The following is a 24,599-nucleotide window of genomic DNA, read 5'->3' as shown; positions in this document are numbered from 1 at the left end:
ATGCTTTGGGTTAATGTTTAATCAGTGCATCAGTAAATGCACTGATTGTAGTGAAGGGAAATGAAGACGCAGATGTTTGGGAATGCAAAGACGAAACTATTGTGAAACTGTGACAGACAGGTAGAAACTTGCATGTGTGGCAGAACCAGTAAAGTGAGGATGAGGAAAGTGGGGCTTGCAGCTGACAGTCACCAACACACACACAAATACACAACAGGACATGTTTCGAAATATCCTGTTAACAATGGGTACATATGATATTCATACTAATATAAGTTGAAAGGCAGTACTCCGTCTTTCACTGAACTCACTATAATCACTACTACCTTGTTTGTTTATGCTTTTTGTTTGTTTACTTGATTGTGTCTCGTTTTTTTGTGTTGCTTAGTCTATTTTTTATTTCAATCCCCTTTCTTATGTCTTGACTTTAAGTAGAATTGTACCTCTATTGTTTATTGTTTGTGTATGTTTGAGGTTATAGCATCATCTCACCATTGTTGATTGAATTATGTCCTTCCTCTTTGTATTTTATTTCCCCTATGCTTCAGAAAAAGGAAATACCCAGTGAATAAGGTGAACCAAGGACAACTCTCACACCGTGATAGCCCAGGTGACACTCAGGCTTATGTCTATAACCAACAATAATTAGGAAGCCATTATGAATTGAGTTCTGTAAATATCAAGTCATAGGCCTGTAACTGCTCAAAGCTAGTCCTGTAGCTAATAGCTACATCGTAAGAGGTGAGATTAAAGCTTGCAAATTTACACAAAATATAATGTTTTCTTTCTTAAATTTGGTTAAGTAAAGCGTTTCTGTTTTTAAAATGTTTCTCTTACACTTCTCCTTCCCCTCGTCAGGCTGCTAACATGTCTGACAGCCACGCTTTATCCGTGTTTGTACAAGGAAACATTTGACAGCAGTGAAGCAAACTCACCTGTACACTTCCGCTCTGAAGGTTAAAACTGTGTGTGTCCGTCCCTCTCACACCACTCGTCGTGATGTTTAAAAAAATAAAATCGAAATCCTCTTAAAAGTTGACTTGCCTCAGGGACTGCTCGGGCAGTTTGAAACTTTCTCCTAAATCTTCCTGAAGACAGGTGAGCAGGAGTGGCGTCCACGGCAGGTGAGTTTCACGACGTCATCACGCAAGTGTAGCGTCACCGACCGGAAGTTGGTCCTCCCCATAAATAAATCCTCCACCCAGTTTTGGTTGAGACTTGAGATAAGCACAGGTGGAAGAAGTGTTTACAACTTTTACTAGTAAAAAGTAGCATTTTTGCTCTATAAAAATACTGTTACAAGTAAAAGTTTTGTCATCAAAACTGTTCTTAAGTAAAATGTTTGTATGTAGTTTAAACTATAATAACACATCAATTTGTTTGTTGAGGTAAGGAGGTAGCTGAAACTGTTAAATAATTGCGGGGTAAAAGTAGCCTACTTTATTTCCCTCCAAGGATGAAGTAGCATAACATGGAAATACTCAAGAACAGTTAAGTAGTATGGCAAATTTGTACTAATGTAAAGTACTTAAATCAATGTTTATACATGTTTGTAACTGTACAATATTTCTAATAGGTGTGTAGCAAGTGTATTGCATGCTCAGATTTTAAGATAAAAGGGGCTATTTCAGTAGTAGAATGAACTATATTTACAATTTAGTAAAATGAAGATAGTTGAGTGTTTTCTGGGGGAACTTCTGCTACCCAGCAGTATATAACTTATAAATTAGCACCACCAATACCAGATTCAACATTAACGTTATGGACACATTACTTCATAAATATTTATAATCCAAGAGAATTATGCAATAGGCCATTCACACACAGTTACACTACTATTGGTCGTTTGTGGTTGTCTGCTGAGTCCAGATGATTGTTGATGGAGTTCTTTACTTTTTTATTTCTGCCCTATTTCATTTAGGTGGTCCAATTCTTTATTTTGATTAAAGCATTCAAATACTTTTAATATTTATTTACAATTCATAAATATTTTTTAAATGGTCTGTAACTATATCCATTCATTTCTTAAAATGGAAACAACTATATGAATTAGTATTGATATAACCAATTGTGGACAGTCAGGTACTACACTTAAAAACTGAAAAATATTATATTCTGTATTGTTATAGGATAAAAACTGTATAGATCCCATGGTAAAATGCACAAATAACCCAGCAGTATATATATTTAAAAAAAATACACTCAGCTGCAACATTATAGTGATGAACACATCAGTAAATCATTAATTATAATTAAATCATGTAACTAATTATTCTAAGGCGGGCAGAATGAGTGCTTTCACTTTATGTATATTTGTATGCAAATACCTTAAATATTAATCATTTAAATAACTTTGAAAACAGGACTTTTAGTTGTACTCTTACTTGTTACAGAGCATTTCTACACTGTGGTTTAATTAATTTTACCGAATTCAAAAAACGTAAGTTCTTTGTCCACCACTGGATGTCCCCCATGTTTCCTCTCCCTAAAAGCGCCCACAGTAAACCTCTTGGATCGAGGACAGAGGATTTATAGTCGGTAGGGAAGAATGGGACAACCCCGATGAACAAAAGACTCCCGAGTTTCAGCAATCTTCAAGTTTTTATTTGTTTACAAAGTTAAGATTGCAATTTCATATAGTCCTTCCTTTAATGAGTAGAAAACCTTTTTAAAGAATTAGTCGAAAGGCACAAATTTTACAATATATACATTTGGATCTAAATTATAAATATATAGAAAACAAAAGCACAACCCAGAATAAAAGTGCTGAACACAGTTTCTTTTTTTACAGAAAAAATAGGCTTTGTTTAAAAATACATACAATCAGTAGCATGTTTTTTGTTTCATTTTTTGTTAGCAATAAATTATTTCGAGAGTGATAAGATGATGTAATATGCAAACGGTGGAGAAACAAGAACAGATGGTTACAGTATACACAGAGCTATCCATCAAAGATCAGGAAAACAACAAGCTTGCAACGCTCAATCATAACCCACAAGAGAACAGTAACTTGATTATGCCATTCTTAGTGCAAAATGATAATAAAACGATAAAAAGGCCTAAAAACACTAATAAACTTGAATAAAAACAACGCTTTTTCTTCCTAAAAACGCGGTCCAAATCCCTCAAATGCATAAAGCTTGATTTTTGTGACTATAAAAACAAAATTGAAGGCAAGTCTTTTGCAGACCGATGTCCGGGAATGTGCCTGATGAGGAATATTAAAAGTTAAATTGTTGCAATGTTGCAAATGAAAAGAAATGAAGCATTATCAAGAATCTGAGAAACTGGGAGTCTGAACCTAGAAATCCGTTTCACGCTGAGGCTTGGACAGATCAATTGCACGTATATAACCAAGATACGAATCGACTCTAAAACCCGTCAGCTTTAACATGAATTAAATGTCCAGCACAGATAAAACTGTCCACAGAAGAAGAAAAAAAAGTTCCTTAAAAAGAAACAGCCGTTGATCTTTGCCCTAAGAAGGCATAAACATTTATAATCACTGACATGTTCACAAGGACAACCAACAAACCCATCACATTAATTCTAAAACATAAATACAGCAAGAGTCACAGCACAGTTAAGAACAGAATAGCACATGAACTGGTTAGTTTCACCGCTGTTAAAAGGGGATATGATATATTTCTGCCAACGCCCGCCGTTACACCTCTTGGTTTCTTCCTGAGATTGATAAAGGTCTGATATCTTAGAGCCAGTAACTTTTCGGGGTGTCTGTGGAATACTTTGGTATCTCTCTGCAAATTGGAGGCCTGACAAAAGGTCTACGAGTTGGAGAAACAATTATTTTCGAGTGAAAGCAAAACTGAAATGAGCAGAAATAAATCCAGACACTGTACAGCAGTACAGAACAGTGCAATCGTATTTGGTTGCAGGTTATAATAGAATTTGTTTTATAGTAATCTTGAAAACTAGAAACTTCCCTGACCAAAAACATTTCCATGACTATTCTAATAAGCAGGATAACATATCTAAAATCTAAATATCCCTTAAATATAAATAACAATAACTTTTCATAATAACGAGGACTAAAACATCATCCCGTGAAAACTTACTATACAAAGGTGGTATGCATTTCAGAATCTGTTTAACTAAAAGACTATGAAGCACAACAGAAATAAAAGATTCATACCATGCAAAGGTAACCACAAAGCTTTGCCTGTTGAGCGTAAACAGTACTTAGGCATTTCTGTTTCACAATAAAATGTAGAATATGGTTTTATTGCTTTTTGATCACTTGAACTTATCCCGGCATTTTGTCATGAACCAACTACAGTGCATCGTTTTCACACAAACATGGCCAGATCTCACAGGTTTTTTAAATATGTACTACCATACACAGAGAACATCACAAGTCTGCACGTTTCAAATGTTTTTATGGTCTTGCTGGCTGAAATGGAAACAGATTTGAATGAGAAATGGATCTCAGATTTTTGCTAAAAACAACATGATTTTCTTTTTCAGACATCAAGACAATAAAAACTTGAAATTCTTTGTCACTGTACTTAAAAACAAAATGTTTGTTGGTAAAAATGACACAAAACAACAACAAAGACTTTCCTGAGAAATTCAAAATCAGATCAAACCAGGAGTCACATCACTAAATGTTATTGTCAGCTTTAAAAAAAAATGGGGGTGATAACATTTTTGGACATTTTTTGTTTATCCATGTTGCTCAATAATAATCCGTGCCGTACTGACGTCGCTGTCGCTCGCATCAACAGGGACAGAAGGACACAGAGAAGAAGATAAGTCCGCCGCTCTATTATTTTAGGAGCAGCTACATACGAGCACACACAGAGAGTAATGGAGGCTTCTTCCTGAAACCCACCACCAGCATAGTGTAACACAAACATCGACTGACGGACTCAGGGGGGGCTAAAAGATAAATACAAATATACCACGTTTAAATTAAAAAAATGAAAAACCAACGCTCAAGAGTACAAATCTATACATTAGGCTACATGGATTTTTAAAGACTGCATTTATAGATTTTTTCCAAAGGCACTGTTTGCAACAGCAGACTGCTCTTCCTCTCCCCTTTTCCTCACACTAGTGTTCATACAAGCAGGGAGGGAAACAAGAGGGAGCATGTGGGAGAAAAAAAGGAAAACTGAGGCATTTCATGGCTTATCAGCTAAAAGATTCCATCTGTTTGCTTTCCCCCTCCATCTTCCAGTTCAATGTATCTTTTGTTTCACTCAAACCAAGCCTTGCATACAGCCTTGTTTTAGTCAAGACAAAACGGCCATGAAGCGAAGTAACAGTAAAGCAAAGTCTAAAGATGTGGTTAAAACCGGTGAAAGGCATTGAGAGCTTCCAGCAACTTCACCAATCATACCTCGTCAAATCAGCAGCGGGAGGTTTATTAAAGATTTCTACACTTCTATGAATGAGCTTTTGTTTGGACAGCTCGTACGATCAATAAAATACAGTTATTACTTTTCACTTCTTTTATACAGCTGCCTTTCACTTTGGTGCAGAAATCTGATATTGATGGAGCCCGCTATGGCCTAAAGCAGGTGAACGCTACAGGTGGGTAAAGGGAAGGGTGAGCCGAGCGCAGGACAGGCAGTGACGTGACTATAGGCCCTGAGGGGGAGGGGAGAGGAGGGGAGGGGGGGGTAGGTCCGAGGAGGCGTTCATAGACAGCAGCAAACAAGACACAATCTGCTTTTAAAAGACAACAAAAGAAGAAGCAAAGTCCAGACGAGCCGTCGCTGTTCTCACTCTAACTCTGGTGGGCGGTACTTAATGACGGACTTGCGATCTGCCGCCTCTTGCAGCATGATGTTCAGAGCCTCGCGGGCGTCCAGGGTGCCGGGGTGTCCGTTGGGTAATGAAAGCGAGTCCGACTGAGGGAGGAGATAGTTTGACGAGAAGCGAGGCGACGAGTTGGAAAACAGAGAGGAGGAGGACGGGGACGGGCTGGAGAAGAGAGAAGACGGGGAGGGGGTGGGGAGGAGGCTGGAGGCGGGGGGGAGGCCGGCCGAGGCGTGAGGAACCAGGTTGTTGGAGGTGGAGGACGCCGAGGAAGAGCAGGAGGAGGTCGAGGAGGAAGGGCTGGCTTTCTGTGTGGGCATCTGGGGAGACAGGGGCAAGTCAAATAAATCTAACAAGTCTTGGTGGTTGCTGGCCAGCAGGTTCTGGCTCCTCTGCTGTAGCTGCTGCTGCTGCTGCTGCTGCTGCTGCTGCTGCTGCTGCTGCTGCTGCTGCTGCTGCTGCTGAATCTGCTGCTGCTGCTGTAAGAGAAGCGGCTGCTGGATCTGTGCAGCCTGCTGCTGAGCATTCGATGCAGTCTGAGAGATCAGAGACTCCAGATTAAAGTCGTCTGTGAATGCAGCGTGGCCTGCCAGACTTTCCAGATTCAGCCCGCCGTCCGTGGTGTCCGGGGAGGTGGCGGGGGAGCCCATAGTCAGATCCAAGATGTCATCCAGGGAATTCTTGGAGGACAAGCTGGGCGGCAGCGGGGTCTGCTGGAGTGAAGCGTTTTTCCTCTGTTGAAAAGGCGGTGCAAAGGACTGGGAGAAGAACTGGGAGAAATTGGAGCGGATGCTGGCCGTGTTGGACGCCTGGTTGGTGGAGGCGGAGGTGTTGGGCCAGCTGTTGTGGGTCCTCTGCTGGGATTGGCCGGGGTTTCTCTGTAAGGACAGCAGGGGGACGTTCTTGGAGGGCAGCTGTAAAGCCGACTTGGCTTGGGCTTGCAGTCTCTGAAGCTGAGAGCCGCTCAAGCTCTGCCTTCGCTGAGCGTTTTCGTTCAGTTTCTGTTTGAGGAGCTGGCTCTGGCTCTGGGCGAGAGTCTGAGCGAGGGACTGGTTGAGCATCGGCTTCTGGTTGAACAGATTGGCCAGGAGGTGTTTGTTGTCCTGCTCCATCTTACGATTGCGGTCCTGAGCCTGCCGCTGCTCCACGGCCTGCTGCTCCCGCTCCTTCCGCCTCCTCTTCACCTCGTCGTCCATCTGCAGCAGCTCCTCTCGCACGCGCGCCACACAGTTCTCCGGGATCTTGATACCTGCGTCAGATGAGAGGACAGTCAAGTCACAGCTTTCAGGGAGGGAAATGCAAAAGTAGTGTTTTTATAGATTAATGCAAGTTAGATTCAAGACTTTAATAATGCCACTAGGAATTTCGCACTTTACAATAACGAAATGTCTATTGTAACATAAAATAGACCCCTTTTTTGTTGCTAGCTTTTAGACTCAGCAGCAAAACATAAGCTATCCTGATCCGCAATCAGATGTTTGGTAAATTATTTAAATAATAGATAATTTGAGAATAATAGAATCATTTTAAATGGCACAGTCAATATTGCATATTTAGGACTTTTGAAAGATTGATTTAAGAAACTATCAAACCAATGACGGCCATATTTTTTGATTCATTAATACATTAATATAATTACTTTTGAAGGATCCATGAGAACCCTGTTAAAGACTCAATTTATTATTTTATTGATAAACACGGCTGTTGACGGCTGTTTTATTTTATGTATCACAGCACATGTATTAAATGCAACAGTAAACAGACTGGTAAGTTTAGCACTGATTATGACATGATATATGATATGTGCTCCAGTTTATGATTCTTAAAATAAATATTTACAATGTTTTTTTCTCCTATAAAACCAATATAAACTCCTATGTATAATATCTGTGTATAATGCACAGAGAAAACAGATCCAACACTGATTCTCTGGTGAGCGTCAACATGCTGTTGGGATTTCATGGATGTTCAATTGTGACATTTTCTGTGTGTCTGGCCTAATGATTTCATAACAGTCATCTTGCGTCAATTTAGTGCAACCAGGAGTCCATAGGGGACAAATATGTGAGTGAGCGACAATTTCATTTCCTCAATGTGTCATAAAGAGGCGTCAGCACTTTGACAGCATCAAAACAACTCACTGTCAGGACATTCAAATCCACATTTAAAACTGTTTCTTCTATTGTGTCAATGTTTACAGAATATCCCTGCTTATATAAAAGGTGGGACCTATTCTAAACACCTCGTAGAAATGTGTGCCATGTTAGGAAAGTGAATATGATTTTTTATAAAGGGGGGTTGTACTGACCGACTTGCTTGTTATGATGTTTGGTTTTTAGACGGACAATCTGCAGGATGCTGGAGCTGGTGATGTCCGACACCACGTCAGAAACACGCTTCCACACACGCAGCAGAGCTCCACACAGCATGTGGTACTGACGAAGCCGCATGCCCTGCAGACACTCTTGACCTTCCTCAATCTTCTTACACTTCCCATTCCTAGGGACAGGACAGGAAAGAAAAAGAATATTATTTTTAAGAAGCACTCACTTTTCTACCATACCACTGTTTCAAGAAAACTGTATGGAAGGATTAGAGACGAGGGTTTAACCCTTAGATGCACGAGTGACTGGACCCTACACTCTTCCATAAGTGGGTCAAAAAGGACCCGTAATTGTGTTTTTATGCCATTTTTGTTAAGAAAAATCACTTGTATAATATTTAGTATTATATTTTGGTTCACACTAGAAATATTTTATATTTAATCTTTCACTATTTATAATTTTTTTTACATTTTGAAAATAAAAACGAAATTCCATAGAAAATGCATGCAGGTCATTTTTGACCCACTTATGGAAGCTTGGGGTAGTAATACAAAAACTACAATTTCTTAAAATGTAAATGTAAAATTTGAATGGCATGATATCCAAAACATGTTTTTTGAGGAATAGCTGGAATATGAAATGATAAAAAAATGTAATTACAAAGATACTTCAAGAAAACCACCTCACCGGGTCAAAAAAGACCCACTTATGCATCTAAGGGTTAGAGTTCATTGTTCATCCGGTGACACGGGCACATGTGCGGGTTATTTCTTCATGACTAGTTCTCAGGTGATCAGCAAATCCTCAGGAATGGCATCTGACCTGTAAGCCACCCTGACTGCATTAGTAGTAGCAGCCTGATTGGATGGATTGAGCCATTAATCCCACGGGACAATGGGGATTGCTGCTTACCAGTTGGCATGGCTGCACTTCTTGAAGGAGAAGTTGAACTGGTTCTCCCAGCTGTCCCTCGCGTCCTCTGAAGTCACCTGGGAGAGAACATTTACAACATTTAAAATCAGCAAAAAAAATCAATTACCCAGCTTTAAAAAATATATGTTAGCCTAAATGGAAACTTAAAGGGAACCTATCATGCAAAATGCACTTTTGTACGTCTTTTATACATGAATATGTGTCCCCGGTGTTCCAGGGAACTCACCAAGTGTCAGAAAACACAACCCTCTCTATTTTCCTCCATACCCAAATCTCTAAAAAAGGGGCTGCAACGGATCTGATAAAAACTGATCCAGATTTGAACACTGTCCTGACGTCAGGACAGTGGCGCTACGGCTATTGGGCCAACTCCACCAATCAGGAGGAGACAGCCACGGCCATTGCCGTTTGAAAGCGCTGGAGACGCTGTAGTACATATGCCAGGCCAGTAGATGGTGCTGTTCTCACTGAATCAGCCCAGAGCTAGAAATTGTCAAATTGAGCAAAATGAGGCATAATCTGTTTGGTATTTTGAAAAAGAAAAAGTATAAATATGCCTTATATAGGTATGGTCCTACACTATATTATTCAAATATAGCATTAGGTCCACTTTAAGTAAAAAGAGGCTTCTTTAACTTCAGACTAAAAGTCATATTGTAGTTTTACCTTGTTTTTGATTATTGTCAAGATGAAAATAACTATTGTGTTTTTGGTTTAGGGGTAAAGAACATTAATAATAACTTTGTTTTTTTATGTATGGAAGAGAAACAGTTACAATATAAATAAACAACATTGGCATGAAGTTCATCCTCTTCATGTATATGTATTTCTAATTGTTACGCCAATCATGTTATTGTTAAGGAGTTTGTGTTACATTCACATATTGTTCTGTTCCAGAGTGCCTTGAATATTTCACAGTTCAGTACTCCTCCATGGCCACCAGGGGGCATCAGACTCCATATTTAAATTACATTTACTCCAAATAGCAAAGGGAACACTTCAAGCTTTTCTTATGTCAATCCTTCCAAAATATTTTTACAAATGTTTTTATTGTTATCTTAAAGAAACTCTGAAGAAAACACAACAAGCTTCAAAAAAAATATGACTTTTAAAATATTTAGATGAAAGAAAAACATTTTCTCTCCTCATTTTGGAGACATTTTACAGTACATAAACCTCCATATAGAGACAAAACTATAATCCTGACAGATTACAAAATCCACAATTTAGTTTATTACCTTTCTGTAGCGCAGCTGCAGGTTGTCCAGGCTCTCGGGGTGCGTCTGCTTGCCGATGTTGGGCTTGTAGACGATGAGGTTCTTGCCTCTTCCCTGCTCAGCTAGCAGCACACATGGGTGGTTCCCTCGCAGCTGTGGAGAGAGCAGAGGTTAAATATTTACTAATGTTTAAGGGACTAATAGCGTTTTCAGTGGACAACCATTGAGTCATCACATGCTAATCGGAGAGGTCTGTATTCAAATAGAGATATAATGCCTTTTATAGTAATCCTCAGGTTCAGTTTGCTTATTATAACATGGACTCACCTTCAGCGACAGGTAGAATCCGTCATCGGGCCCGCTGAGCTTCAGGGACCTGTTGAGGGCCTCGTCCCAGGGCATGCCTCGGTCCACGCTGATCTGCAGGGACACAAGAAATCAGAGACGTAAGCATGTGCTGGGAAAAAGAAAGATGGGGGACCATGCAGCTGCGAAACCACACACTGGAAGGTGAGACAGACTCTTGAATGGAAACACCAAAGCATGTCCTCCAGAAAATATACACAGTCGTGGGATGATGAGACAAATGGGCCCGTGGGCACAGACATTTAAACCCCACCACCTGTCTTATATTGGAGCACGACACGGTCTTTATAGTTGTTGAGTGTCTTTTTATTGTTGTGTGGTGTCCCTGTGTGGTCATTGGGCGTTTCTTTGTAGTCATTCTGCTTCTTATATGGTCGTTTTGTTTCGCTTTGTGGTCATTCTGTGTTCCTTTGTGGTTGTTTAGTGTCTTTTATGGTTGTTTTGTGTCTCTTTGTGGTAAATGCTTCTCAGTGTTTTGTGTTCAGACTTTTGGTAGCCATTTGGTGTCTCTTTGTATTTACATTGTGTCTATTCTTAGTTGTTTTATGTTCTGCTGTTGGCGATAACTGACTTCAGTTGCAGGTGAAGGCCAGAGGAGCCGTGACACTCTTGGCATCTGTGCCTGCAGGCCTGTTCTGTAACTCATTCATGCCAACAGACACTATTCCTCTATACTTGCATAACAGGTCCTAGCTGTGCAGCGTTCTGCTTGGCTACAACTTTGAAATGTCAAAGGCAAGTCAGCCTGCAGCCGAAAGCAGAAGATTTATCGTAATTATCCTGTTCTCATCTGCCACTCGTGTCTACATAGGCCCCCTTTAGCCATGGGCTAATCCTGCATGATAACAGCCTTACTTCTGGCAAAGTGACATCAATCGTCATTTAGTCTAGAGGTATCTTCTCGAGTTACCTCTTGGTCTGCAGGTAATGTGGAACACATTCTTTACCAACTTTCTTTGTATGCAAATCTTTTGTGCACTGTGCAAAAATTGTCAGGATATCTTGAATAAATGTATCCTCATTCATTGGATGTTCCGACTATCAGTGGATATTGCTTTGTTGGCATTTCACGTGAACTTTCATAGTTTTGGTCTGTTGGGAGCCTTCAAGCCCCGCTGGGTTTATTATAAAAGGAGAGAGGAGAAGATTTGCATATTTTTGGGGTCATGTTTATTCATAGAATTAACCTTTTTGTTTGGGATGTGTGATGCCTCAAGATCAGCCTGTTAATGTGCCTCTGCTCCTCACACTGTCTGAAGGGATTGATCCATACCCTCACAGCTTCTCTTCAACATCTAATTTGTTACTATTTACTAAATGTAAGAATTGCTGTTGATTGTAGCTGTTTATTTTAGCAGTTTTACATGATTTGACCAGTTTGCTCCACTCCAATACCGCTACAGGATTATTTAAGAGACAAGACACTAGATCATGTTGAAAATAAAGCAGATTTCAAGGAGTATCTCAAGAGAGTATCTCAAGAGACAATTATGATATTTTGAACATAGGATTTTAGTCTCACAACACATGTTTCACAAAAGCTATCTAACAATGTACTCGACATGAGATGATGAGGTGCTTACCTTATAGAGAACAACCTGTCCATCCTGAGGGTTTCCAACCGTCATGAACGTTTCCTGCTTCTCCTCATAGATCTCATCGTTACCTGGAGCAAGGTCTGCCAGAGAGAAAAGAGAGCAAGCAAACCAAGACGATTACTAACATTAAAAGATCAGGAACGGTCTGACAAATGTATGGTATGCACACAGACAATAGAAGAAAGGAACAGACACTATTGCCCGATTTAACAACCATTAAAAATAACGATGTTAGAATCCACACTGATGGAGGTTAATGTTCTGTAAACAGTGGCACCATGCAAGTGCTTAAACTCCACATTTGACCTCCATACCTAGGATTCCCATGTCATATTTGCCCTCCTTCTTATCCTTCTCGATCAGGTAGTCAAAGTTGTCGGTGAAGTACTGGAAGAGATGGTTCTGCTTGTGGACCTCCAGGCCCAGGATGCGGTTTAAGAACTTTGTGATGCTGCAGTCTGGGATAGAAAAACGCAGAACAATTAATGTGGCTCATTTTTTCATCACAAATAAACAAATAATAGAGTTAAGGAATTGTGTCTGCATGCATCTTGGACACTCTACCTTTCTCAGTATTGATCCCAAAGCGTGGCTCCCTACAAAAGATGCCTACATCCATCATCCCAATCTTCATCTCTGAAAAAAGAAAAAACAAACTAGTTTTAGTGATCAATCACAGTGAACATGCTTGGGAGTTGGTTCTCTGTTTACAGATGCTGACCGTAAACAACACCTCAAATAACTCACCTCTGAAGAACAGGGCTTCACCCCCAGGGTATCCTTTGGGAGGGGGCACCTTGTTCTCTATATGGCCAAGGATTGCTTTGGTGATTTTATCTAGAGCCTTGGTGCCATACTGCAAGAAATAGGGGCATGTAATCAGTATAGGAACATTATCTGAGAACAATCACTTAGGAATTTAGCAACACAAATGAACAGTGAGAAAAATAAATCCTCTTTAAAGGTAGGGTAGGTAAGTTTGAGAAACCGGCTCGAGATCGCGAGAATTAGAAAATACACAACCGGAGAAAATCTGCCACTTCCTTACAGAGCCCCTCCTCCAACACACACGAACGCGCACATGACCAATGAGGGCACGAGATAAGTTTGTGCCCCGATGGAAGGCTGACAGGCAGGTTGGCCATCCAGTTATTTTAGCCGGGCCGGCTAAAATGATTGGTCGTGCTTTTTACAGTACTACGGCTTCCACAGATGACATTTTTTTATGGATTTTTTGTCAAAGCACTTAAGATATTCATTGCTATCGGGATGTTAAGAGCATTCCATGGAATATAACAAAAAGTATATCTCGAGCCGGTTTCTCAAACTTACCTACTCTACCTTTAAAGCTTAAAAAGTTAAAAATAATCATGTTTTCACACTTAAAAAAGTCAGTTACATTCTCTTACCTTGTTCTCAAAATTGTACTTGCTCAGGTCTCTGGATTCTGTGGCTCTTCTGTCTCCGTGGGTTAATGCGCCCTGCAAAGTGGATTAGCACAAGTGGTATTATTAGTATTAGCAGTATTAGGTTTACAGCCTTCAGAGCTTCGTCACATTAATACAGATGGACAAAGTGACGTCGGATAAATCTGTGTTTGCCGTTCATCAATAGAACACAACCCGACTTCACTGCTTAGCATTGGTATGAGAGGATGAGCATTACCTACACGAATGGATAATGTGCAGCCGTTAGAGGATTACTTTGATTACAATGGCTAAGAGCGTGGACTTGTTGCCCTCTCGTTCATAGATCCTGCTCTTTTAATGATAAGAGAAACAGTATTTAACATAATTGAGGAGTGAGGATATTGAATTCAATATTCAGAAGTTGGCAAAGTACAGAAATCCCTTCAAAATAAGATAATAAGAATTTTGAGTTCCCTGGAAATGTTTAACTATGTTTAGCAAATATGTCTGATACAGCTGTTGTTTCCTAGTAATATGTATCTAAAGCAAAGTTAAATTCCAGTCACAGATCCAGGGATTGAACCTTCGATAGTAGTCTCACTTTGAAAAAGGTCACATTTGTATTGCAGGTACATTGACTCTGCATCAAACAGCAGCATTGTGATATAATGGAGAAACATCATTCAAACACAAGTTTATTTTTATGATGGGTATAATTAAAAGCCCAGCCTGCCTTTGTATTATCTTCCATACCCGTAAGATCTTAAGTGAACTGGAAAGGGAGCGGTGAGGGAAAACTTGAAGAAGAAGCAAAGTCAACAGAAGATCAGCAAGCTGCTGGCTCTGCCTACACAGAAAGATGTCTTGAGATACCAAAACAAAGAATATCTGAGCCAAATATGACTTCACTGCTGATCTGGAGTCTGCCCGTTTCTAGGGATCGTCAACAATCCAAGTATAAGCGACTGTGTGTGTGCGCGTGTGCATGTGTGTGTTGTATCGGGTTCAGGCATGCAGAGGACATGTGACCTATGCTTGATGCTGATTTACCGAACAAAGCTGGCAACCGCATGAACGACTTTCTGGAACCCTTCTTGCTGTTTTCCCAAAAGAAGTGTCATGCTGTGTCACTATGGAAATAAATTACTGCTTGCACTGAAATGCATTGATAATTATGGAAAGTAACCCCGAGAGTTATAAATTATTCAGACAAACATTTTAGCTTTTTCTGCTTATTCAGTTTTCCGTTATTGAGCCGGAGAAAGGGGAAGACCCAGAATCCCTTGAGGTTTGTGGAGAAAAGTTGATGTAACTTCAAGTGAACCGCTAATAAAAGAGACTCCATGGAGGAGCCTGGGAATACCCCGTGCCACAGGAAGGGCAAGGAGTGAGGCTGAGAGGGCAACGTTTTGGCAACCCATAACAATCAATAAATACTAACTCTCTCCATTTACAAAAGAAACACTCTTCTCACAATCCAAAGGACAACAAGATGAAAATGATTGTTTTCCCATGAGACAGGTTTCACTCAGTTAACAGGAAAATTACACATAAAAGTAGTACAAATTGTTCAAAATAAAAGGAAATGCAACACACCAACACCCACACATTCACATTTATAAAAGCTCTATTTACCAAGCTCTCTAGTCTCTTCGCCACAATGGAGGCAAAACGTCTCTCCCCGGCCAACTCGGAAATGAGGAAGATGTACTCTGGAGCCGTGACCTGATTGGACCGATGGGTGCGACCTGCAGAGACAAGACAAAAACAATGATAAGACATTATTGATAACATTTCAAGTCACTCCGAGTGCAACATTTTTCAACAGACAGTATCAAAATCCAGACAGACAAAAACAAGTTACAGATTTGATGACAACTTGTTTCTTCCTAAGAAAAGAGGAGTAAGAAAGGGGATCTTGATGACAACATAAGAAGTTTTGCAACATCAGATGAGATCTGTTCTTAAATCGACAGTTTCAGACCCTGAACAGTGCCTTATTCATTAACAACAAGTAACTGGAAGCTGAGAAGATTTCCTTAGAACCTCTATGAGGAAATGAATATAAGTGTAACAATGTGTGTGTGTGTGTGTGTGTGTGTGTGTGTGTGTGTGTGTGTGTGTGTGTGTGTGTGTGTCAACCTGCCAAACAAGAATTAAGATGAGAGTCTGACACTAAGAAAGAAGGCTGCTTACAAACTAATTATTACTAAGCAGTTTTATAATTACGTCAAACTATTTATTTATCCTGTCCTATACGATGGTGTGTGAGTGTGCTTGAGTGAGTATGAGAGAGTATGCTGAGATGCTATTTGACTAGATTATTGCCTTTGCCTGGCAGCAGACTCACACTTAACCATGTAGACTAACAGAAAGAAAACCGCACATTTCGAGGAGTGTTTCAGTGAGACAAAACCGCCTTTGTCCTAATTTGGTAATCCTGTTCTACACATGAGAGTGAGAGATAAACCCAGGCAGGGCTGCACGGAGAGACCCCGTCCTGACACATTTATCTTTTAACGTTCCTGATAGCCTTTGACCCTGAAACGGCTGCTTGTTTCAGGCTTATACACAGCCCAATGTTCAACATGTTACATCTTAAAGTGCAGCGGCAAAGAAATTGCAGCTCATTGATAAAAAAGTAGTAGTGGTAGTAGAGATATATTCAGACCTTGAAAAAAATAAATATGAAAAAAGGGAAAATAAATTGATGATTTTTATTCTGACTGAGCATATTTGTATTGGTAACCTTTTCACAATTTCCTACATAGTAACTTTAATGTATTCCTGTTTACTACCTTATTTAAAAAATGTGCAGATTGAACTAGTCACTATAACAACAATTAAACTATGTTAAATTGAAATTCTTCGCTATACTAAGTCATGCTTACTATGCAAATACTAACTCACATTTAACAAGCAGCAAACACCAGAAACACAGTTAGGCTAGCGCTAGCTTAAGATACCCAAGATTCAGACCACAAAAAAAGACCCTGGCTGGTTTCTGTGGGAAAGAAGGAATGTGTTTTTGTTGTCTTTTATTGCGGTCCATGTTCTCCTGTTCACTTTTGAAAGACTCATTGTTTGATTTCCTGACTCACCGAATTGCTGAATGGCCCTGTCTGCACTCCAAGGAAGCTCTAAGGTCATGTGGACCCTGCGCCGCTGGTTCTTCACTCGCTTGTCCGCCTGCAGGGAAATCCCAGAGCTGGCCGCCTCAGAGATGATGGCCACGTACTGAAGGAAAAGTTAGGATAGTTAGTAAAAAAATCTTATTGCACAATGTTCATAAAGCAGTACCTTCCTTTAACCTGCTAAATAAACCCTGAGCCTGTTTTTCAGGTCTCAGGCTTGAAAATGACATTCCCAGAACAAATGACTATATCTTCACTTCTAAAAGGGGTACATTAATAATATTTGTTCTCAAAGCAATGATAAACCTGTGAGTTGGATGTAGACAAGTCAGAATCAATATAGATTTTTTTTTATTTTAAAGTAAATTCAGATTGAACATAGTAAAAAAAATTAAATGATAGTGTCCGTCTAAAAGAAAAACCTTACTTCTAGTGAAAACCACCCTTGAATGATGGGATAGTAGACTAAAAGCTTTAGGAATCCACACTATAACATATAATAAGTACCCTGTATCAAGATTGATGCAAAACAAGTGAAATTTGACTTTTTTAGAGAGATTAAGAAATAAAAACCCACTTCTGGGGTCATTTGGGTGCATTTTCCATATCTCTGGAACCCATCGGTCGATTTTGATGATTGACATCTCTTTTGAACCGTTAGAGCCAATAGAATCGAGGGGAAGTTCCTAAAACTCCATCTAAACATTACTCATTGGTGAATAGAGTGATGCATAGCCAGAATGCCCAAAACCGGAAGCTGTCATACACTCTCGTAGCTATCATAGCAGCTATATATGAAAACTCAGTTTTTGCCATAAATATGAGGATGGATTATCAGTAATAATTTTAAAGTGACACAGACACATTGGATTAACCTATGGATTAACCTTCAGCAGCGTTTTTATCGTTTTAATACCATTGAACACAACTTTTGATCAGAACAACAGCAAAGGTAAGACTATTTGCCGTTTTTGCTCCGTAAAGCTACGTCGTGTGATTTCTGGGTTTGCTTCCCCTGCCGCGAGTTTTGATCACACAGTGATGAAACTAATACCCCTATAATCTGTGGAATCTCAGCTTGATATCTTGTTTGTGCAGATCCGATAAGTAATAAAGTATTTCTACTGTGAGTTCTGTGCTAAGTGCGTCAGCATTTTTTCGCTCAGGGCTCATTTAGACGCTTCTTGTGAGACTTGTTTCGGTAAAAATGGTTCGTATAGTCAGTTAGCTGAGTTTAGGGGGCATCCGGGCTTAACAGGTTAAAGGTCTCCTATTATACTGTTTTTCATCAATATATTATACACTTTGGATAAAAAAGTGTCTAACAAGTAACATGTAATATTATAGGTCTCAGATATATACAAAACATGTCTCTGAAGTGTTTGCCTCAAAATACCAAACAGATCAGATCATTGCAGCATCCCATAATCCCCTCTGTTTCAGCCCTGTTTCAAAAGTGCTGATTCTCTGTCTGTTACTTTAGATGAAAATAAGGAGCCACTCCCCACGCCCCTCTGAGAGATATTTGGTTAAAAAGAACACAATGGTGCTCTAGGAGGAGATTCAGGTGATAAGGTGGGGGGTGTTATCTTGGTTGGTGATTGGCTAATGGTTACACAAGCCAAAAAACTGTTATGACATCATAAAGTGGTCAAAATCTGATCAGCTCATTTTCAGACAGGTTTTTATATAAATGGATCAGGACAAAAAGAGAGTGAATCTTTTTTCCTGAAACTTTCAGAATCTCTTTACACAGAGGGGACACATATTTATGTACAAAATAAATGAAAAAGTGGATTTTGCATAATAGGTGACCTTTAAGATACAGAATGTTAGCAGCCAAGTCATGAAATGTCACATGCAGGACCTATTTCTCCTTGATTGATTGGGGTTTCTGACCTTCTCTGCACTCATGAAGCGATCTTTCTCCTTGATGTTGATGTGGTCGATGGTCAGACCCTGCTCAGCCCGAGACTCATAGCGGACGCTGCCATCAGGACGCCGCACCACACGACCCTTGCGACCAGTCATCTGCGGGAAAAAAAATTCATCACAATGTCAAGTAAATAAATAATACATTGATTTAAGTGGAGACAGTGACACCATTTAGGCTCATTAGAAACACATAGCGCGGTAGTTTATCGTTCTTTGCTCTTACCTCTGAGACTTGATCTGGTCCTCCAAACTTATCGATGAGCTCGTCCAAGGTATTGAGAGGTAGTTCTTTTCCCAGCACGGATATTTTACTGAGGAGCCCCTGCTTCATCTCCTCTATCCTGGCTGTGAACAGGAAGCAAAGAGGAAATGAACCATGTAACCCTGACCTCCAAAGGTTGTTATTGTGGTTATATTACATTACATGTCACTTGTTAGACACTTTTATCCAAAGCGACTTATATAAATTCAATACTGTGGGCAATTTGGGGTATAGTGTCTTTCACAGGGATACAACGACATGCTGACTCCTTATATACATTTCATTCATGGTTTTACTAAGTTACTACACTGTAAACAAAGGTGCATTCCTCCCGCTGTGTGCAGCTAAAAGGACAGCAAAACGTTTTCTGGCTCAAGTGAGAAGGCTGATGTGAATGGGAAACAATCTACTTAAAAGAAAAAAGACTTGTGGACTTGGCAACGTTTTAGAGTTATTTAAAATCTTATTCTACAAATAGTATAATACTCCTGACATTACTGTAGCCTAACCTTTATCCACAAATGTGCAGAAGAAATGTTTTTTACACAATGAACAAACAAGCAAAAATAAAAACTTTAAGCTAGATTAAGAATCTGAAGGTAAGAACTATTTGACCAAATAGTTGAGTGTCACAATAACAACAGGCTATAGAAGGCAGTTTCTCGGTCTAGACATGCAAGTATTTGATCAACACTGGACACACCTACCTAGAGAAAATAACATCTCCATACCTGTCTGGTGGCTAGTGTGGTTAACAAAAATGACATCATCATTGTCTAGCAGGGAGTCTGGTGAGGAGTTGGAGTCCGTGTCCATGCCATCGGAGTCACTGCTGCTGTCGTCGCTGATGTTGATCACACCCCCGCTGTCCACCGTGTGCTTGGGTACCTTGGGATGGCGACCCCTTGGCTTCCCTGATTGGAGGACACATCATGTTATTAAATGATAAAATTAGTATTACAGCTTAAGATATTTGACTTTTTGTATTCACACTCAATGAGAGGCCAAGAAATAAAAGCATAATGCAAGAAAATTGTGTTTCACAGACAATGAAAGCTGGCAGATGGTAATCAAACAGCCAGAAACACATAAATATATTTATATACAAACAAACAACACTCTGTTAACTGGTCAATTAGACTGCAGGGCAAATGCCTGACATGTCTGCTGAGTTCTGGCTATTCACAAGGTTAAAAAACATATTTTTTCTAATACTATGTAGAGTACAAATGCTGGCACTTACGTTTTCTCTTTGGGCCCGGGGCTTTCTCTCTCCTCTGTTTCTCTGACGGGAAATGTTTTGTTACAAGCGACTGGAATACTCCCCTAAAGGAAAGAGGAAAAGAGAAAAACATTTAATCTGACAGCAAAGCGGACAACACCGGACAGTTGTGACAGTTTGACACCGCATACATTTCTGATCTGGCCTAATTATACTGTCAGTTGTTGACAGGGTGACAAACATGTTGTGTGTGATTTAATATCCTCAAACCTTCAGGCATGTCTGCTTTGAGAGGTTCAGGTCAAACCAGTTCAGAGTGCTCATCACATGTATCCTCCCTCACTTGTTATTCTTGACTGACGTTGTTCGATAATTAAATAGCTGCTCAAATGTTCAGAGATTGTTTGGTTTTATTGAGGATAAATGGTGAGGACTTTAACTGCATTTATGTAACAAAGATGATCTGATGTGCCACCTAAAAGCAACCTTTTTAAAGCCTGAAACTGACTAGTTCTTATATAAAATGTATGTATCGAGGGTGTATTCGCCTCAATATTGGCAAATCACTTTGATGAAGCGACAAAATGAAATGTAAGAAACCCCCAGTTTGCTATCGCTTCCAAACAGACACACAAACACGCTCTTTCAAATAAACAACACTCTTTCAAACAACTTTATAACAACATTAATATTATAGAAACACACAAAGGAAATATTCCTTTTCACTCACTCTGCTGCAGACACAAATCTGTCGAGCTGGCCGTCGTTCTCATCCAGGACTTCTCTGGTGCGAGACTCTCCGGTCGACTGCAGCCCGATAACGATGCACTGTGGGGTTGAGGTGACACAAATACACATCAATAAACAGGTCTGCTGTGTCACTTGAAGTATTGAGGACTCGTTCCTGGCATTAGATGGGACATATTCTAACATCCTTTAAAGCATTCGACTCAGCATGTGTAAAAGGAAGTGTCAAATATGGTTAACAATACTTTAAAACAACTCTTATTTACTAGAAAGAAAACAATATTATTTCTATGAAGTTCTACATTTACAGACATTTATTTCCTGCTTGGACTTTCCATTGAAGAGTCTTCTAGATTATATATACTATATGACTCAGTGTGTGACAGTGTGTTGTGCTGACCTTTCCAGCCAGCAGCTCTTTCTTGGCCAGCTCCACCAGGCAGCGCACCTTGGCTGCAATACAGAGGTATTTGAAGAAGCGCTGGTGAGACGCCCAGAACTGCCCCCACAGAGACTTCCTGCTGACCAGGCCCAGCTCATCCGCTGCACGCATGAACACCTGCAGCGCCTCTGCCCACTGCACACAGATGTGAACCGTCACAATTGTTATTGTTTTATCTAGCAGAAAATACCAAAAGACTACAGATATGGAAGAGACTCGGGCATGATGCTCACCAGTCGGGCAGCTTTGTTATAGACTACTTTGAAGTCACTGTCCAGTCCGATCTCTTCAATGCGGAAAGACACCCCTGAGAAGCTCAGCTGCCTGGCAATGTACATCCCGCTCACTTTCATGTCCATGGCAACGATCTCCATGGCACCGACACCTCTGTTTATGAACAGCATATAAATGTTTCAACACAACAAAATCACGGATCAACCAGCTATAACCACAAACTGATTGCAAGTGATTTGCCAGTTGGCACAGCAATTTGAAGATATATGTCAACATGATTGAAAGGCAGACATAACACATAACACTTTCTGCAACATGTCACCCTACAAACCTTTTCTCGATGGCATGCAGGAAGTCTTCAAATGCTCTGAAGGGCGTGCCCTCACCCCAGATTCCCAGGCGGCTCATATAGATCATGTTCTTTGGCTCAGAGGCACCTGGGGTAGAGATTTAAAAAATATGTATTCTTAAATGCTTGTTCATATTGCATTACACATGCACATGTAAGATTGTGTGATTATTTATGAGTCTGCCTACCTGTGGCACTGGCATACACCACTCTGGCCCGCGGCAGCTTGTTTTGCAGGTCAAGCACTGCCTTGCCCATCTTTGTAGATGTGGCATTCTTGGCTTTGTGGCATTCATCAAAAATGATCTGTAATGGAGAAATGTCAAGGGCATAACAACAAAGACGTAGAATATCGTTTCGTGTTTGAAAACTGTCAGATGTCAGTGAGGTCTTTTGAATGAAAGGATACAACTCCGTCGAAGTCTGGCTTGCACCAGTCCAGGATCTGTTTGATTCTCGTCCGGTGCTGCCCTCCTGCCTGGCTCTCTCCGATCAGCGCAGAGTAAGTTGCAAATAGGACTCCTTCTGAGGTAGCTGTGTCTCCATACTTAATCTAAAATAACAAATCAAATGGATAGCATTTGTGAAATACAGAGCTAATTTACCCTGTTTACAAATACAGCTCGTTTCATTTGCTTGGATGCACGCATCATTTAAACAGTTGCCAAAAACAGATTAACTCATCACACTCACCTTGTTTAAGGCATGCACAGGAAGAAATGATGCATTTATGTCTTTGAGATCTCTCTCTGCATCAAATTTCAGGTCATTGGATATGCTGAACCTGAGGGCAGGAGCAGGAAAGTCATTCATTCAGTCGGGATCTGCTCCATTTATCCACTCTGGGGTCAATCAGAGTTGTAATTCTCTCTTACCATAGTGCTTTCTTCCTTCCCTTATTGTAGTTCTCCAGGATGATTCCTGCCACAGTGCGTCCCTTTCCAACCCCCGCCCCATCTCCGATCAGGAAGCCCGCCCTCTGGTTGTTCTGCAGGATAACTTCGTGTTGCTGAGGGTGCACAAAGAGCAAATATATAAACAAAGATGCATGGGCAATAAAATGTTAGCCATCACAGTTACAGAATGAATAATTGCTACATGCACGTTGTGTGTACCTGGCAGGCGTAGATAATAGCCTCAAGCTGCAGAGCGGACAGCAGGCCCCCGCTGACAGTTGGCTCAGGGATAGACAGAGTGTATGTGATGTCAGGAGGAGGGACACTGGACAGAGTGCTGGTCTCCACCACTATGTCAGGATGAGAAATTCCTATAGTGGCTAGAAAAAGGAAAACAGCAGTTTAAATAGGGGAACAGTTTACAAACATGAACGATACATCCATAATGTGAAAAGTGTCCTGTTTTTGTAAGGGGCCCTATCATGCTTATTTTCAGGTACACATGTTGTGCCTTTACTGGGACATGTCTCCATGCTTTAATGTTCAAAAAGCTCTTTATTGTTCTCATACTGCCTGTGCTGCAGCACCTCTTTTCACCCTCCGTCTGAAAGAGTCTGCTCTGATTGGTTATCTGGCTGGCTGTGTTGTGATTGGTGAACCGCCTAGAGAAGTGTCGGAAATGTACTGCCCCTAGCAAATCAATTCAATGTGTTGGATTGCTAGCCAATAAAAGCAGGAGTATTACACCGTGATGTCACTATGCTACGGAAGTAAATAAAAGGAGTCCAATGGAGACGTTCCCGGCAGTGGGGGAGTGTCTGGGAGAGATGAAACTTTAGGATTTTAGCCTTTGCACACCTCTTTCATTACCTTTATAACAAACTACAGGACATTGTACAAGTGAAAAAAACAAAAAAAGCATAATAGGGCCTCTTTAAGCAGAACACTGTAGATAAATTAAAACTTCATGTTGTAATTCAGTCTAGTAACCTACATTTGGAGGGTTTGTACTCAGCATATGTGTCTACATGTCCCAGTTCATCAGTCTCTTCTTCCTCAGCATCCTCTTCCTCCTCTGGGGGCGGCTGTGTTCTCTGAGGCTGGGCAAACAAATACAAAAGGTGAGTATGTATTTCACGTTAATGAAAACCACATATGGGAGTTATGCTTCTCGTTTCAGCGAGTAAGGAAAGACACAGTAGCTGAAAGATAGAGGCAGGTCAGCTGTTAGTAGAGAGGTTAGCGCAGCACATCTAAAACCCCTTATCAGGGTATGGTAACCAGGGCAACAGTGAAATAACAGATAAAGCTGAAAGGTGCAGAATGAATGAGAGCTTTGAAACATGTTTGTAGCTGCAGATAAAAGAATGCTTTACATATTCAGACAACATCCAGTAATGTTATCTGAGAAGCTGGAAATGCAAAAGGGTCCCATTTTGACAGGTTAATATTACACTGTCTCTTTGTATTGTCACATCAACTATTCAAAAAGACAATGCAGTATATGGAATAATCCATTCTCTAGGTGCATTGGCAGAATGTCCACACTATGCAATATGCAGCAATGCTTTCATCATCTGTGGTAATACAGAGAATACACAATTACACTATAACTCTTAACATGCTAGTAGCTTTATATACTGTCAAAATGTGACCCTCAGAGTTAGACTAGTGGCTTTTTATGTTGATATGAAAAACAATCTAAGCCTTAAACCCAGGTTAATAACAGATCAGATTAGAGGGGTTG

General features: G+C 40.3%; 1 protein-coding gene across 5 annotated transcripts in view; it reads right to left on the bottom strand.

Annotated features, from left to right (window-relative positions):
- Positions 1 to 2,588: 2,588 nt before the first annotated feature.
- si:ch73-63e15.2 (protein strawberry notch homolog 2) overlaps positions 2,589 to 24,599 on the bottom strand; it is a 61,990-nt gene continuing 39,979 nt past the window's right edge. For all 5 annotated transcript variants that reach the window (XM_034146412.1, XM_034146413.1, XM_034146414.1 and 2 more), the window contains 26 exons: positions 23,847 to 23,952; positions 23,072 to 23,232; positions 22,832 to 22,965; positions 22,650 to 22,740; positions 22,366 to 22,509; positions 22,145 to 22,262; positions 21,939 to 22,044; positions 21,607 to 21,760; positions 21,332 to 21,508; positions 20,915 to 21,012; positions 20,206 to 20,288; positions 19,694 to 19,876; positions 18,924 to 19,045; positions 18,665 to 18,796; positions 16,733 to 16,868; positions 15,267 to 15,379; positions 13,632 to 13,703; positions 12,970 to 13,078; positions 12,787 to 12,858; positions 12,537 to 12,680; positions 12,208 to 12,302; positions 10,586 to 10,678; positions 10,280 to 10,411; positions 9,021 to 9,097; positions 8,093 to 8,283; positions 2,589 to 7,033 (listed from right to left, as the gene is read on the bottom strand). In XM_034146412.1, the coding sequence (XP_034002303.1) occupies positions 5,748 to 7,033; positions 8,093 to 8,283; positions 9,021 to 9,097; positions 10,280 to 10,411; positions 10,586 to 10,678; positions 12,208 to 12,302; positions 12,537 to 12,680; positions 12,787 to 12,858; positions 12,970 to 13,078; positions 13,632 to 13,703; positions 15,267 to 15,379; positions 16,733 to 16,868; positions 18,665 to 18,796; positions 18,924 to 19,045; positions 19,694 to 19,876; positions 20,206 to 20,288; positions 20,915 to 21,012; positions 21,332 to 21,508; positions 21,607 to 21,760; positions 21,939 to 22,044; positions 22,145 to 22,262; positions 22,366 to 22,509; positions 22,650 to 22,740; positions 22,832 to 22,965; positions 23,072 to 23,232; positions 23,847 to 23,952 (4,329 nt within the window). In that variant the 3' untranslated portion in view covers positions 2,589 to 5,747. The remainder of the gene's footprint in view (positions 7,034 to 8,092; positions 8,284 to 9,020; positions 9,098 to 10,279; positions 10,412 to 10,585; positions 10,679 to 12,207; positions 12,303 to 12,536; positions 12,681 to 12,786; positions 12,859 to 12,969; positions 13,079 to 13,631; positions 13,704 to 15,266; positions 15,380 to 16,732; positions 16,869 to 18,664; positions 18,797 to 18,923; positions 19,046 to 19,693; positions 19,877 to 20,205; positions 20,289 to 20,914; positions 21,013 to 21,331; positions 21,509 to 21,606; positions 21,761 to 21,938; positions 22,045 to 22,144; positions 22,263 to 22,365; positions 22,510 to 22,649; positions 22,741 to 22,831; positions 22,966 to 23,071; positions 23,233 to 23,846; positions 23,953 to 24,599) is intronic.

The sequence above is a fragment of the Trematomus bernacchii genome, unplaced genomic scaffold, assembly GCF_902827165.1.
Source record: "Trematomus bernacchii unplaced genomic scaffold, fTreBer1.1, whole genome shotgun sequence".
In the NCBI taxonomy this organism is placed as follows: domain Eukaryota; kingdom Metazoa; phylum Chordata; class Actinopteri; order Perciformes; family Nototheniidae; genus Trematomus; species Trematomus bernacchii.
Note: the sequence above shows the minus strand (reverse complement) of the source record. Positions and strands in the feature narration are given on the sequence as shown.